The following is a 15,796-nucleotide window of genomic DNA, read 5'->3' as shown; positions in this document are numbered from 1 at the left end:
TTTCTACTTACGAATGGAGCTCCGTCCGCCATCTTGGATGCGGTTTAGATAGGATTTTTTCTACTTACGAATTTTTAGACTTACGAATTTTTTCTCCCAATGCATTCCTATGGGATTCGACTTACAAATTTTTTCGACTTACAAATGTACGTTCGGAACACATTAAATTCGTAAGTAGAGGTACCACTGTATAACGAAGACCTTCTAATGGAGGTGCAGTGACTCCCCCTTTGCAGTGTATAGCTTTGTGCAACTAAATATTGTGACACCTTTGGCCTCTAGTCCTATCCAGTAAAAATTTGTTGCTTAGTACCATCAACTTCTAGGAAACTAGCAAAACATGAATTGCCTCCCAAAACAGACAAATTGTGGCTTTGTTTTACCATTCTACATTCAATTCCCTATTACTTGAGACTTTGTCCACTAAAGGCTACCAGTAATCACACTCAGCTTCCACAAACACAGAAGGCAGAAAGTTATTGCATGTAAATTTTACTTCACCATCTCTCTGCCCTTCTGGATTTCCAATTATCTACCCTGCCCTACTCTCCATATTGTAGGACGAATATTGTCTTTTCCTGATTATTTGTCCAATGACCAGACCGTTTACCAGGCATCCCCAAACTGCAGCCCTCCAGATATTTTGGCCTACAACTCCCATGATCCCTAGCTAACAGGACCAGTGGTCAGGGATGATGGGAATTGTAGTCCAAAACATCTGGAGGGCCGAAGTTTGGGGATGCCTGCCGTTTACTCACATATTTCAACTGTCTTTCAACACCAAGCATCATCTAGCTGACTAAATTGAAAGTTCATTTGAAGTTCTTTCATTTTATAGTGTCACACTGGCTGTGGTTTTCTACTCTACTCTCTTCCAAGTACCAAGGCTTGGAACAAGGATTGACATTGTAAAGTCAAAATTAGCACCTAAACTGACAACACCCTTAAGTGGGTCAAAAAGACCAAATTAATGGCATTCACTCTGGGTATCACTGGCCAGTCTCATTATGCTCATAGGTTCTTTCCTTAGTTTTGTTCTTGGTACTAAACTTAGTTTCCAATGCCCACGTCTGATATCCACCTGTATGTCACTTTGCTAGTTTCCCATCTGTGCCTGCATAGAGATCACAAAGAAGAAGATAGGTTACTTAATTGTAACTGATTTTTTTTCCAAGTGATCTGTGTAGCCACACAACCAATGCGCCTTGTAATTTGAGTTTTTGGTTTGTAGTGGTTAGGAAGGAACTGAGCATAAATGTGTTTGTCCATCTCTCAAGAAACACACATAACATGGGGGCTTCCTCTTGAAGTTGAGGCTCAAATCTTACCTTCCAAGTCCCGGACTGCAGAATCCGGGACCGGCAGCCATCTGAACTTTTCCAACAGTAGAATAACCTGGAATAGAAACTACTAAGACACATAGAAAATAAGCATAATAAGTACAATCAGTTGAATATTACCAAGCCAGAATCCAAACACTTTCATAGTGACAATCAAACATCATCTATTCATTCCTTTAAATTTGGGCTACATAGTTTTATTCTTGTGTCATCTACCAATGAGTGTTAAGTTTCAAGATTACACAAATGACTTGAATCAGAGTATTGGAAGGACTGCCTTCAGTATGCAATTGCCATCAGAGGCCTTTTTCTAGGCTTCTCCTGGGAGGTTGTCTGGAATCGTTTTTTCTGCTACCATCACCTGTTATTTACTTCTGTTGCTTTATCTGATGTTTGGTTGCCAATTTTAGTGCCACAGTTGTACAAGTCCCAGGTTCAGTCTCCTCGATCTTCAGTTCTTGTTTTTCTTTAAGGATCCCAGGTAGTACTGTTGAGCTTGCTGAACCATTGGTCTGACATGGTATAAGTGAATATCATATGTTCTGTCTTAGGAGGATAAAAACAAACACCAAGCAATAACAGTCATCCAAATGATTGCCTTTGGCAGTGGTTAAGTCAGAATAATACTATCAGTGGGATCCAAAGAGAAATATACGTTATATGGTTGATGAAAGCAGACTTCCCCAGCCCATTCTCCCACCAACATCTCCCCAAAAGGGTACTGAGGATTAGGGGCCACTGCTGAATGGAGTGGTTTTGACCAGGGGAACTGAAGGGGAAATCGGGCAGAAGTAACTTCCACCAGCAGGAACTCCACTCCTGAAAGTTGCCTCTGCCTGATTGCCCGAGTTCCCTTATACTGTACTGCAGCACATTAAGGAAAGTCCTTAAACCATTAGGAAGCCTCGGAGGAAGTAGCAGCTGAAGTCTGATTTCACTGCCCCATTGAGTCCTTCCCCCCCCCCTCTGAATCCAGTTCTATTTATTCTGAAAATCTTCTAGTGTGATCTTAACATATATAAGAACATTGCTTTATCCAGTTTGGTATATGTATGGACAAAAATCGGACTGTGTCTACTAGTGTAAAGAAAGCTGGATTTGGACTGAGTCCAAGTCCTGCCTGATGGGATTGAGGGCATGTCTTTGAGCAAATCATACCTTCTCAGCCACTGTTTGCTTTGTATTAAGTAAGAAAATAATGTGCTTACCCCACATGAATGTTGTTACATGGCAAAACCAAGAAAAAATGCTAGGTATGTAAAGACTGAATTGTGAGAAGGTACATTAAATGTTAAAATCAAAAGGACACCTCTAGAAAAGTGGATGGGTCTGTATAATGAATCAGAGAAGAAAGATGATAGTGTTACTGCTAGGTTCAGTACTAAGTGCTATTTATTTTAATATTGTTGAAATAATTCAACACTATTTGTTTCACACACAAAAACCCCAACCCTACCACTTTTTGAAATAGTCTTATATAAAATTTATATTTCTAGAATTTCTTCAGCCACAGAATTATAATTTCCTACAGCCCATTAGGGCAAAAGGAAATGAAAAGCCTAGAGAGTTTAACTGTGACATACACATTATAAAGTAAAACAGAAAATTAAGATGTCTGCAGCTTTAGTGAATTTGAATATCAAATCAATATAATATCAAATCAATAATGTGCCCCTAAAAACAACATACATATCAGATCACTAGTCAACTTTAATATTAGGACTACTCAATAGCTATTATCATTTATAGGTAAGTGTTCATTGTCATTTTTCTCATTGTGCACAGGAATGCTTTCAGTTTATACTGCCAGCCCTACCTCATGCCATTGACCTTTTGCGGGATGCCATTGTAAAAGTAAAAGAGGTGCATGATGAACTTGAAGATCTACCTTCACCACCACCACCTCTTTCTCCACCTCCAACCATCAGCCCACACAAGCAGACAGAAGACAAAGGTGTACAGTGTGAGGAAGAGGAGGAAGAGAAAAAAGATAGTGGAGTTGCTTCAACAGAGGATAGTTCCTCCTCACATATAACTGCTGCAGCCATTGCAGCTAAGGTGAGTTAAGGTTATGTGCAAAGCAGCACACTGGTTTCTATCTCAGGTACTTTCCCTGAACAGCTAGTTACCTTTCAGGAATGCATTTAATTTGTGTCAATCTAGAGTTACAAACATAAGAGGTCTTTCCATTTCAATCATATAATTTTAAGTTTTCTCTGTATAGCATTTTCCTTTTTTCCCCATTACATGAAGTACAGTGGCATAGATCTAACAATAACGTAGTACAAGAGGAAAGCATTTAAGCTTAAACAAAGAAGGGTCACCCATTTCTGTTAGTTTTCCTCTCTGACTGCACCATCCATGCAACATTGAATGCTGTGCCAGGGCTCCCTCCATTGTTAGAAGCAGTGGGTTCAAGGGGCTTCAGTGAAGGAAGCAGGAATATCCTGTTTCATGAGCACATGTTGCTCTTAGGAGCCATTGGTCTTTAATTCAAAACCATGAGCCATGGTAGCTGAAAGAACCTAGTAATAACTTGAGAAATGTCATTTTCTGATATGAAAATGAAGCCCTTGTAGAACCACCATGCGCGTGCACACACACACACACACACACAGAGCACCTGTTTACCAAAAAAACTGGAGACTGGATTGAGTGATGGAGCTCTCTATGTGCAGCTGTAGCAGTCCAGCTTGGTGCTCTTCCACATCTCTGGATTCAGATGGGCCCTAAGAAAGCCAAGCTTCTGGATATCAAGATTCACTTTTTAAAAAATCAATGGAAGCTAAATAGGCACAAATGGTATATCTATCTGTCTCTGTGAAGAATTTTTTTTGCTAGATTAAACATGGTTATTCAATTGGGATATCAGACTCAAGCTTAAGAGAGATTCAAGTCCTAGAAAGGTAGAGTTGAAACCTGGAATGGAGGTCTAGGTGTCTGCATCATGCCTTATACATTGCCTGAAACCCCTCATTTTATGAATTGAGCCCTGAATATCAGCATTCTTGTAGTTCAGGGATCATGTCTTCAAATGATCTCAATACAATATCCCCCCCCCCATGTATAAAACTGTTTTCTTTAAATGTATATATCGGATTGTGCAAGCATGATGCAGATATTCATTTTTGACCAGTGGAAGCTGAATTTTAAACAATAGTTCATAATATTACATGGAATTGTGCCCTTGCCAGCCCAGTCACAGTGATCTGGATGGTTCTTGTCCACCCACAGTCTTGGGCAAGGAAAGTCCTGATGCAGCCACTGCTAGGCAGTGCACACAGCTCTTTTAAAAGCAGCACAAGTAAAGGGCATTGCACATTGCAGCCTTGTTACCACAGCAATGGGGAAGCAAATGTGCTCACTGAAAGTCCTGGGCACCCCACAAAAGCTTAGGAGCCTCTTGTGAGCCTGTGTTGCTTTCAACATTTCATGTTGCAGAATGGCATGGGATGCCAAGGAAGAGGTGACTAAGCAAGTGATGGAGGAATCGGGTGCTCTTCAATTTGCTTCCTTCCATAGCTGTTGCCAATTGGGCAGCAGAATAAGACTGTTGCCAGTTGGGCAGCCAACCCAGGCATTGGATATTGGGCAACATCCTACACCCTTGGTGTGCCCTCTTCCAAGGTACTGTGGTTATGTTATCCATTTGCTCTTTGAAAAGCAGAAAAATACCTGAGATCTAAACTAGTTGTGCTCATTAAACAACTTGTATTCAGGTATTCCATGTTTTCATCCTTGTTCCTCTATGTCACTGCTTGTTTAGTTTCATGTTTTGCTGTCACTGTATTCATAGTTATTATGTATTGTACATTAGAAGCATCCATCCTACACCAGTTCTGCTGTTATCATGGCAAAAGGTGAACATCCCATTCCTGGTCTCATCTGTTATTCCCATCACGCATCAGGCAGTGCAGGAAAACCGGTAAGACACACCTACCAGAGGGTTTTGCATGAATATCTGCAGACATTCTGCCTGCCTCCTCCACTCTGTATAAGGAGGAGACACAGCTGTTCGTTTATTCCCACTATCATAGTGTTGTGTTCTGAGCAAACATGAACTAAATTGTTATTCAGTATGCTCTTATCAAGTATATAGAGTTTAAGAGCATTTATTTTAGATGAGAAGCATTAATTGTAAGATATTGGTTGCTCCCAGATAGAAGCTTTTTGGTTTGGTTTAAAGACGTTCCGTCAATTTGATCAGCAATGAAAACTGCCTCAGTGTTTTTTACTTTATGTATTATGGTATTTCTTTTACTGCAACTCTCAAAGGTTACTTCAATTCTATAGAGCATTGGTGGTTGCATCTGGGCTTCAAATTGCTTGGTCTTGGATGACAGCCAGATATTTCTGGTATCCATCACTAACACTTTTCTACCAACATCCTAATCCAGTTCTTGTTGTTGGCTTTGCTTGATTCAGAAAGTGAAAACTTGAAAACTGAACAGATAGTATCTAAGTCAGACATCCCCAAACTTCGGCCCTCCAGATGTTTTGGACTACAATTCCCATCATCCCTGACCACTGGTCCTCTTACCTAGGGATCATGGGAGTTGTAGGCCAAAACATCTGGAGGGCTGCAGTTTGGGGATGCCTGTTCTAAATTGTCTTTTGTATGTGTGTCAGTGCCCCCTCCTAAGTGAGCAGTACATTGTGGTTTAAAGAGAAAATTTATATAGCCAGTTAGTCAGCCATCAAATCATTTTGTCACGGCAAATAATTGCTCCCTCAGCATACAATTGGAATCTGGACAATAACCTCCTTCTAACTCTGAAAAATGGTATCTGACTGACTGTGTTAGAAAGCTGAGGTTAATAGAATCAGTAAAAAATCTATAATTGAACTTAAAACACCATTGTTTGTGTCCTACTAACTGTGTCAGCAAAAATGAATGTCCTCATCTCTGTTGCCCCTATGTGCATAGAGATGTGGAAGACATGGGAGAAGGAACAGCAGAGTGGGGATCTCCTTCCTTTTGACCTTCACCTTCCCACTTACAACATAACTGTTGCATTTTAAAACTATAGTTAGCCACTTTGAGGACTCTGGTTGAAAAGTGGAATATAAGCCTACAAAATAAATAAACTATCAGAGGGGCAGGGGGAAGGACACAGATCTCTTTCACTTCCTGCTCATTGGCAAGATATTGATGGAGGGAGTGGGGAAACAGGAGAAGGAAGGAGACTCTCCGTCTCCCAGTTTTAACTCCCTGAGGCCTCTGTGTACAAGAACAGAGTCTCCCTTCTTCCACCTCTACCAAGGAAATATTTCCTCGCATTGGATATGCAGCAATCATTTTGCTGCACTTTCTGCAAGGATAAAGTTAGCTGGAATGATTACCATGGTAACGACAAATGTGATTATCCTTTTCTTTTACCTGCATGCTCACTCAGCCAACAAAACAAATCAAGTGCAGGTCCCTTTTGCTTCTTTTTCCTGTGGAGACACAGCTAATTAATTCCCTTTCAGTTAAGTAAAGATTGCTGATCTAATCCCAGTTTTTCTATAACTCAACACTTAAAAAAAAATTCTACTCCCCTAAAAATATTATGCAAGTAGCCATTTGTAGCAATTAAATTAACTTTTGTGGTTGCCGTTAAGCAAGTTGCGGGATACAACAAGCAACAATGTGCTCAGTTGTTTTTGTCTTCCTCTCATCTCTCCTCCTCCCTATCTAATTTTCACGTACCCAGAGACAGTTTTAGGGTGGCACGAATGGTGCAGTCTCACTGGGCATCGCACTGCAGGAGGCACCAAAACAATACTGTAGAATGGAGCGTGAGAGGTGGGGGCACTAAATTTTAGCATCCCATAGGGCACCATTGACATTTGAGAGCTTAAAATCCACCACTGACCTACTCTTCCTTCCCCTTCTCTCCTGATCTTTGACTCCTCCTCCTTTCCATCACTCTTTCTCCTACCACTCCTGCTCTCCCCCTCTTGGTCTCTCTTCCCTACTCACCTCCACTCCCTCTCTTCCCTGCCTACTCTCCCACCCTCTGCTTTCTCCTTCCTTGTTTCCCTTAATGCTTCCACCCCCACCCCCACCCCCACTATTGTGCTTGGGCCTAGAAAAAGGAAGCATACAGGTGGAATGAGTAGCCTGCAGATAGAGATGTAGAAAAATCAGTTGTTTTATTTTCAGGGTATGTGCTCAGCCCCACTCACCTCACAGAGTGTTTGTTGTGGGGGAGGAAGGAAAAGGAGAATGTTAGCCGCTTTGAGAGTCCTTAGGGTAGTGATAAAGCGGGATATCGAATCCAAACTACTCTTCTTCTTCTTCTTCTTCTTCTTCTTCTTCTTCTTCTTCTTCTTCTTCTTCTTCTTCTTCTTCTTCTTCTTCTTCTTCTTCTTCTTCTTCTTCCCCCTTCAGTCATGAAATAATTGTGCCCAGTAGCCCACTTCCACCCCCAGTTTTGTATCCTCTGCATCTGTATGCAGACAGTTACAGATGTAGGACTATCATACTGACACAGAACCTTCCCAGGAAATATATGTTTGATTGTAGATTTAAAGATGACTTCATTTTATCAGAACTCCCTTTACTTTAGCTAATGCATTTCCATGAATCATTTCTATTAAACTTTCCTGAACTACTGGTGTTAAAAAGCCATACTCAAGAGTATTTCTTATGCTGGATATCGCCCTCTATTCCTAAAAAGGCTACAAAAGTACCGGTAATTTCATTTTTTGTGATCTGCAATTTTTAATTATATAAAAAGCATTATAGCATGAAAGCTATTGAGGAACATCAGCCAATTTTTGCAATATTAACAACCTCTTGTGCCATCTGGTCTTAAATTGCATACTTTAAACTTTTGTCATACACCTAGTTTATGTTTTAAAAAGTGAAATTCTTCTTGGTTTACTATTGTTTTTAAGAAGCTCATTAAGTAGAAATGCTAAACTGATTTGTAGCAAGAAACTCCCCCCAAAAGTTCTATAGTACCATAGAGATTGTTATGGTCTAATTATGTAAAATGTGCCCGTTTCTCAGATTTAGAAGACATGAGGAAAGAATCAGTATGACCTCAGTCCACTCAATTCAGCAGTTAAGTATATATGTGGATAAACAGCGTCAAATTTTCATGGCCTCAGAAAGAGATAACATCTTATGGACTTTATTTTGTGGGTTAGTTTTTATTTTATACTAATCTTTGGATAATTTAGTAGCAGAAAAAAATATGAAAGTACATATCCCTTCAAGTTTGTCCTAGTATCTTCAGGTTCAGTTGCTTGTAACAGTAGACCAAATTAATGTAATTAGGTTGTTAGCCTAAGATGATAGCAAGAACATCAGAGGACCAGTCACTAGATGATCATGTTGTGAAATTACTGATTTTCTTTTACAGTTTTCAAATTTTTATATGACGGGGTTTTCCCAATGAGCTCTAGAGCAGGGGTAGGTAGGGAAATTGATCTGACCAGCAGGTTGGATCCAGAACTGGCCTAGCCTCTGCAGGCTACTTTTGACAGATGACTGGGGAAAGAAATATAAGTCTTATGTGAACCTTATCTGCTCATATGAACTAACCTGGACCCTGCAGTCATCATCTGAGATCCCTCTATGTGTACCTCCTCCATGAGAGGTTCAGAAGATGACAACATGCGAATGGGCTTCCCACTTGTGTATGCTCTCCCCAGGGAGGCTTCCCTGACACCTCTGTTACATATCTTTAGGTGCCAGGCAAAAGCATTCCTTTTCTCCTAGGCCTTTGGTGGATTAAACCATCCATGGCCTTTTAAACTGGGATGATATTCTTTTTGTTTGTTACTATGGTATATAGTTTTGTGTTTTTATATTGTAAACCGCACTGTGATCCTCAGATGTGGTTGGCATCCGTCTGTCTCAAGAGACAATAGAGTGTGCCTCTGGGACTGAAATCAAACCACTAGAGAATTACAGCACCTGCTGTGACTGTAGAGACCAGTAGCTGCAGAAGTTGCCGGAAGGAGGCATACAAGATGCCACCCAACCATCTTAGGGACTCCAGATTTGTGTAGCATTTACTCCTTAGCCTTGTCTTTTTCGCAAAGATGTACCACAACAAGTATGGATGTTTACTCCCAAAGCCTTTATCATGAATGAGTATAGCTGCAAGGCAGCAGAGGTTTAGGATCAGAGTTTTTTTTTCTCCTAGATGTGCTACCTTCCCAGGTTGGCGAACCCCATCTGCCCCTCACTTCCCTCTACAACAGCATGTGCAGTAACTGCCTTCTTGACCGTTGAACCCACTATTGGTCTTGTCCACTCAATCCGCCATAGCTAGTATTCATATGCAGGGAAGTCCTTAACTCACTAAGGGTTTGGGACCTGTTGACTACCCTCACCTGATTTCGCTGGCCAGTTGAAGCTGTTTCTCGGGGAGTGGCCACTGTTGCATGCTGACAGCTTCTAGGAGCCACTGGTGAGAGCTGAGTGCAGGGTGGAGACCAAAGGTAGGCAAACTACCCCAGAAGGAGCACAACATGTCCCCCACCAGAGATACTACCCCTCCCCTAATAACCCAACACTGGTATAGAAATATGATAATGATGATTGATGATGATGATGATGATACTGCAGGTTAGTTTTTATTTTATTTGATACTAACCTTACACTAATGACATCATATGACTCAAGTGATTTAACTTCAGTGTGTGCTCCTGATTCTTGCTTTGCAGCCCCAGCTTGAATTTAAACCATAGCTGCAAACTTTATTGCTTAAAAGCAAGACTTTAAGCAAGGATAATCTTCCATCACCAGCTCCATTTGGTGCCATATTTCAAGCACTCTGGAGCTCTTAATTGTTCCTTTGCAGCTGTGGCTTTACCTGCCTCACATCTGATATCATATGACATCAGTGTGTGTGTATGAGAGCAGTGTGTGTGGCTTCAGGAGAAACAGCCAAAATTAAGCCAAATTTGAGCCGTTGGCTAGAGGTTCCCCATGCATGCTCTAAAAAATTTTTTGAAGTCATGCAGCTAGTGCTTCCACCATCTGCTTTTTGCAGATGGTTTTCTTCCTCAGTGTTTGTGCTAGCCATCTCACTTGTATTTACTGGGCAATAAACTTGTGACTTGAAAACTCAGTGGTACATTATCCTAGAACATATACCTTCATGGAACAGAGAGGAAGCAGTGAAGTGGAGCTGAGAAGAGAGAGAAGTGAACAGCTTATCATCCTGGACAGAATCACTCTACCAACTCCTGAAAAAGTGGGGAGCATCCCATAAGAGAAATAGGGAAGACACCAGTTTCTTTCATGACCTAATTGACCATTTTGAAGGCTTTTATCCTGAAGTATGTCATTTGCTTCTATAGAGCAAACGTGTTAGTGTGTCTTCATCTCCATTCACTTGTATTAAATGGGTGCCTTATTTTCATGCCCCAAGGCTTAAACAGTGCTTCCCTTTTGAGTGCTTCACTGTTAATTTCATTGTGCTAATTTCTTCCTCTGTTACCAGACATATTCTGCTCTGGCTGGTCACTTACTTAGCTTTCTTTCTAAAATCTTATTAATAAAAGTAGCCTTATTCTCAGAATAATAGTAAAACTGAAATTTGGAATTTAAAAAAATCAGTAATGGCTATATATATATATATATATATATATATATATATATATATATATATATACACATACACACACATACATACATACATGATTTTTAGCTTGAAATGTAAGCATTTCTACAAATATAAGTCGCAAAAATGGAATAATTAAACAAACTTATAAAAGTCTAATGGGGTTTTTGTATTCTTAAGGGAAATTGAGAAAACCAGCCATGTGAGTTTACCTCTCTGAGCTACCCAATACTGTGGAGTAGCCTAGGAAAAATAAAAAAAATGTCCCCTTATTCTCTGGTTTTCACAAGCATCCATAAGGAACCTGTAGAGGATTTAGTCAGCTAACTCAAAATCACTGGAATATTTCCTCAGAGAAACAGAATACTGAGGGCAAAAATAGAAGAAATAAGAATCCATTTACTAAATTCATTTTTCACTAACTTCATTTCTTTAGATATTAACATATGAATCAGAAATCCCTGGCTAAATGCATTTTGAACAATGGAATTGTTTACAAACAAAGGTGCTTAGGATCTGAATACTACTGGCTTGGTTCCAGCCTTGCTTGCAGCAGAATTCCACTAATTTGGTGTTCCTACAGGTGGGGGCTTTTTTTCAATTATTCCTTCTGCCCACTCTGCCCCTCAAAAATATTTTCCATCAAGTGCAGGGGACCTTCTGGAACAGCATGGGAAGTGACACTGAGGTCTGCAGAAGGATGGAGAAATTGGCAAAAATCATGTCAATATTTCTGCATTGCAGGGGCTTGGACTAGATGACCCTAATTCCTTGGTTTATATCTCTCACCCACAACTTTCTGGCAATTGCTGTGGGGGTGCAGAGGACAAAAATCACCCAGGGGCAGTAGGGGATAGCAGCCCCCTCAATGGGGGGGAACAGTCCCTTGCTTAAAAATATTGAGGGAGCTGAAGCCCCTTGCACCCCCTATACCCAGCACCCCTGCCCCCTCCTCTGCCTGCCAAAATTAAGAGAGAAACTGCTGTTGAAGGCAACTTTCAATTTCTGAACCCCTGAATTGCACAGAAAAATAAAACACAGGCTTTCCCCATATTTCATCAGAGCATACGGATAGAAGAAAGGCTCTTCCCAGCCTCATATTTGTGTAAGAAATAAAAGCAAAGTAGAAGGAGCCCAACCGTAGTCTTAAGTGAAGCCATATCCCAGCCCATATACCAACAATGTTCATTGCCTAGTATGGGAATCCCTGTTGCCCTTCTGAGTCCCTGACTGATCAGTATGGAGTCCATTGGTCACACCTGTTAGTCTTTCCTTTCTCCTCCAGGGACTCTGCTTCTTCCCATTGGTGTTTAATGGGAGAAGGATACCATTATCCTGTTCAAATGGGGGGGGGGGATGCTGTGCTTCTGAGAATTCATACAGAGGGACTGCTTGCTGATTTCCACAAGGGCAAGACTATGGGCTTTTCTGCTGCAGAGTTTTTTTTTGTTTTTTTTTAAAGATTTTTATTGATTTTCAAAAAAGACAGACACAAACAAAACATACAATATAGCACTGTCCCTTCATTTTCCCTCCACCCACCGGTCCACTTCTGCCACCAGTGGAACCCGTGTGCTTTAAGAATCAAAGGGGTCCAATTGTGAGTTGAGTTCAGCTTCCCCCCTCCCTCCTCCTCCCCTATCCCCCCCCTGCCACTGAGAGAACAGGGAGGAAGGAGTTATGGGGATTTGCATCCCAACTCTTTCATAATCATACAACACCACAAACCAAAAAAAAAAAAAAGAAAAAGAAAATTGGGAAAAGTTGAAACTTCCCAGTTCTTGTTATTTTAAAATTTTAATTGCGACTCCCTCGATAGTCTTCCTCATGGTTTTCCTAACAAATTCTGATTACTTGTGGCGAATTTTCCAACTCAGTTTCAAATCTTAATCTTATAATATTAACTCAATCCTCCTCCTTTTTCATGTTGCCCTCCCACAGGTCCCCTCCTGCCACAAGAGGAACCCGCAGGGCACAGCACTTCCAAGGTTCCATTTCCTCCTCACCCATCTGGGCACCCCCTGCCACTGAGTGCCTCAGAATAAGGAGAGGGGGGTAGGCAGCTTTCTTGCCTAAACACCTCACTTAACTTACAAAAATTTACAATAACTTAAAAATTCTTTCCCAAACCATTCTTATGCTCCCTTAAGAAAACATAACTTTTTTCCCTTTCTTTTTTACATTCCATCTCCTCTCCCTAAGTCTTTTTCCCCCAATTGGTTCAGCGTTTCCATTATCATGCCAAGATTTCGAAAACCGTCTTTCAAAAACCAAAACAATACCTTTTAACTAAAGTTTTTACCCCACACCCATTCTTTCCCAAATCCATCTCCAGACCTTTGCCCCCCCCTGTCCCTGTCCTTCCCATCCCTCAAAAACACCACTCCACATTTTAACCCCTCCAGGATCTTTAATTCCATTAGTCTTTAAGTTCCTTTGCCTCTCATCTTCTTCTTCTGCTTGTTTTTCTTCCTTTTGGAAATCATATTTTGCTTCATCCCAAACAAATTTGTCATAGTCCAAGTCCTCTTCAATCCTTTCATCCAATTGTTTCTCCTCACACACAGTCTCAGATTCAGCAATCTCCAAATCTAAATTATCCTCTAAGTCCTGGATTTGGACTTCAGTCTCGACTGGTGATAAGTTGAGATGTTGCCGTTCCTTGTAAAAGTCTTCCCATGACAGCAAATAGTTCAACACAGTCTCCTGGAAGGCTCGAGAAAGCTTTGTTTTCATACTTCTTGTAACCGCAGATAAACAGGGGGTAGGGAACAATGGGTACTGGAAAATTCCTTTCTCAGACGATCGACTCCATTTTGGCTGTTCTTTTCCTTAGTTCATAACTCAATCCCAAATCCGTTCTTACTTCCAATTTAAATAGTTCTATCACGTTTTCAAACAATTTTTAGCTGTTCAACAATGCAATCAATCCACCCGGTCTTTTGACAGTTTGACAGCTTTTGACAGCTGTCAAAACACTCTTCCCCTTAATGCCGCTGTGCCTCAAGGGGTGCCGGACTCGGGGGCTGAGATGGTTCCAAAAAAGTCTTTTTTTCCCTCTCGGGTCCACAACTCCAAATTCTTTCGTTGTTCGGCTTAGGTTTTTTTTTTTTAAATCGCCTCCCGGTTTCCCATTAGGAAGAGACCGACTTCCGTTACTTTAAAGTCTCTCCTATTTTTCCAATCGGCAAATTTAGAATCCAGATCAAAGTTCCACTTACTTCTTTGGCAATCTTTAATTTAAATCGGAAGAATCCGCCGCTTGCCGGGTCAGGACTCGGAGCTTCGCCTCCCGGAGGTAAGATGTGGCCCAAAATGGCTCCCGCGGTTCAACCCCGCCGGCTCACGATCGCTCTATTGAGCTCTCGGGCGGCGGGGGATCCGCCAAACGGAGCAGCCGCTGGACGCCTAAGTCATTGGAACTCTCTATCCGATGCTTTTACGGGGAGTCCGCTCGCTCTGCGGACTTCCCCCCCCCTCCGAGAAGCCAGGGACCTCGGCACGCGAAGTCCCTGCGTCCTTCTCACCGCCGCGACAAATCGGAAGTCCTCTGCTGCAGAGTTTAGTGTATTTGTAGCTGTTTGCATTTACATTCAATTTGTGTAGTATATGTGATGTTACCCTCAAACAACATCCGTCTCTAAGCCTTGTCCCTGTAAATTTCAGTTTACCCTATATGGGGATAGTTTGATTTGGTGAAACTGAGCTCCAAACTGCTCCATGCAAAGTCACAGACAATTTGTTTTGATGTTTTTTGGTGGGTGGATCGATCATCACTTTCGGCTGTCCCCCTTTCCATGCTCATTGCTTCCTCAGTGCTTTCATTTCTTTTCTATCTGTGCTTGTAACTATTTCTAGTGTACTCCTGAATGGAGAAAGTTGGTTGTTTTCTTTTGATCCTCAGATTTTCGCAAAACTGAAAAACTGCACAAGCTAATAGTGCTCGAGATAGATATAGATAGATAGATGACAGACAGACAGACAGACAGACAGACAGACAGACACACACACACACACACACTTTTGATCCCTCCTTAAATGCTAGCCCATTGCAATAGTCTAGCTTGGAGGTTCTCAGAGTACGAGTAACCACAGCCAGGAGATCCCTACTTACAAATGTTTGGTGTGTCAGCCAGTGTTGGGTATAGGTGCTACCAAGGCCCTCAAAAGTGTCAATGATGAGTCCAGGAGTACCTTCAAACTGCATATCTGCACCTTCAAGGGGAGTGCATCCCCATTAAAAACTGGTAATTCTGCCGGCATCTGGACATGGGAACCATCCTCCCATAGCACTTCCTTTCTTTATGCATTGAGCTTCAGTTTTTTTTTGCAAACATTCAGTCCTTTACTACCTCCAGATCCTGGTTCAGGACTTCTCCTCCTGGTACTGATGGTATTAGTACTAATTAGTACTACTAATTAGTACTAATACTAATGCTGGAAAAGGTATAATTATCAATTAGATTAGATTCTTAAAAGTCTGTTTTATTCTAAAAGTGGGTGAAGACAGGTTGTAAATATTAAATTAAAAATTAAATTAAGAAGGGATCCCAAATGCACTGAAAAGAAATGGCTCATAAATATTTTTGAAGAGTTGAAGCTTATTGTTCAAGCTCAGCAACTCCACTCTCAAGTTCAACATGATGCTTCTCCACCCATTAGCTCTCCTCGGGGTAACTTCTCACTCCCTCACAATGCTTTGGGCAACATGCTACCATTTTTCTTTAATTCATATAGAAATATACTCAGAGATGGCAGGTGTCAACAAAGGGGGCCCAGAGCCCTATGAGCAGGCATTTGCTCCCCAACTGTCCAGTGCCCCCCACCCTGATTACCAGGAGGGAGGAAAATGATAATCTACTCCATAGGAGCCAAATCCTAGGTGCC

The 15,796-nt window shown here is 41.3% G+C and overlaps 1 protein-coding gene across 20 annotated transcripts in view; it reads left to right on the top strand.

Annotated features, from left to right (window-relative positions):
- Window positions 1–15,796, top strand: part of GPHN (gephyrin) — a 273,273-nt gene that overhangs the window by 175,750 nt on the left and 81,727 nt on the right. For 13 of the 20 annotated variants that reach the window (XM_060274140.1, XM_060274146.1, XM_060274150.1 and 10 more), the window contains 2 exons: window positions 3,126–3,398; window positions 5,158–5,265. In XM_060274140.1, coding sequence (XP_060130123.1) covers window positions 3,126–3,398; window positions 5,158–5,265 — 381 coding nt within the window. The remainder of the gene's footprint in view (window positions 1–3,125; window positions 3,399–5,157; window positions 5,266–15,796) is intronic. The other 7 variants (XM_060274078.1, XM_060274093.1, XM_035114010.2 and 4 more) reach the window with 1 other exon arrangement.

The sequence above is a fragment of the Zootoca vivipara genome, chromosome 1 (assembly GCF_963506605.1).
Source record: "Zootoca vivipara chromosome 1, rZooViv1.1, whole genome shotgun sequence".
Classification (NCBI taxonomy): domain Eukaryota; kingdom Metazoa; phylum Chordata; class Lepidosauria; order Squamata; family Lacertidae; genus Zootoca; species Zootoca vivipara.
This window is presented reverse-complemented; position numbering and strand designations above follow the sequence as displayed.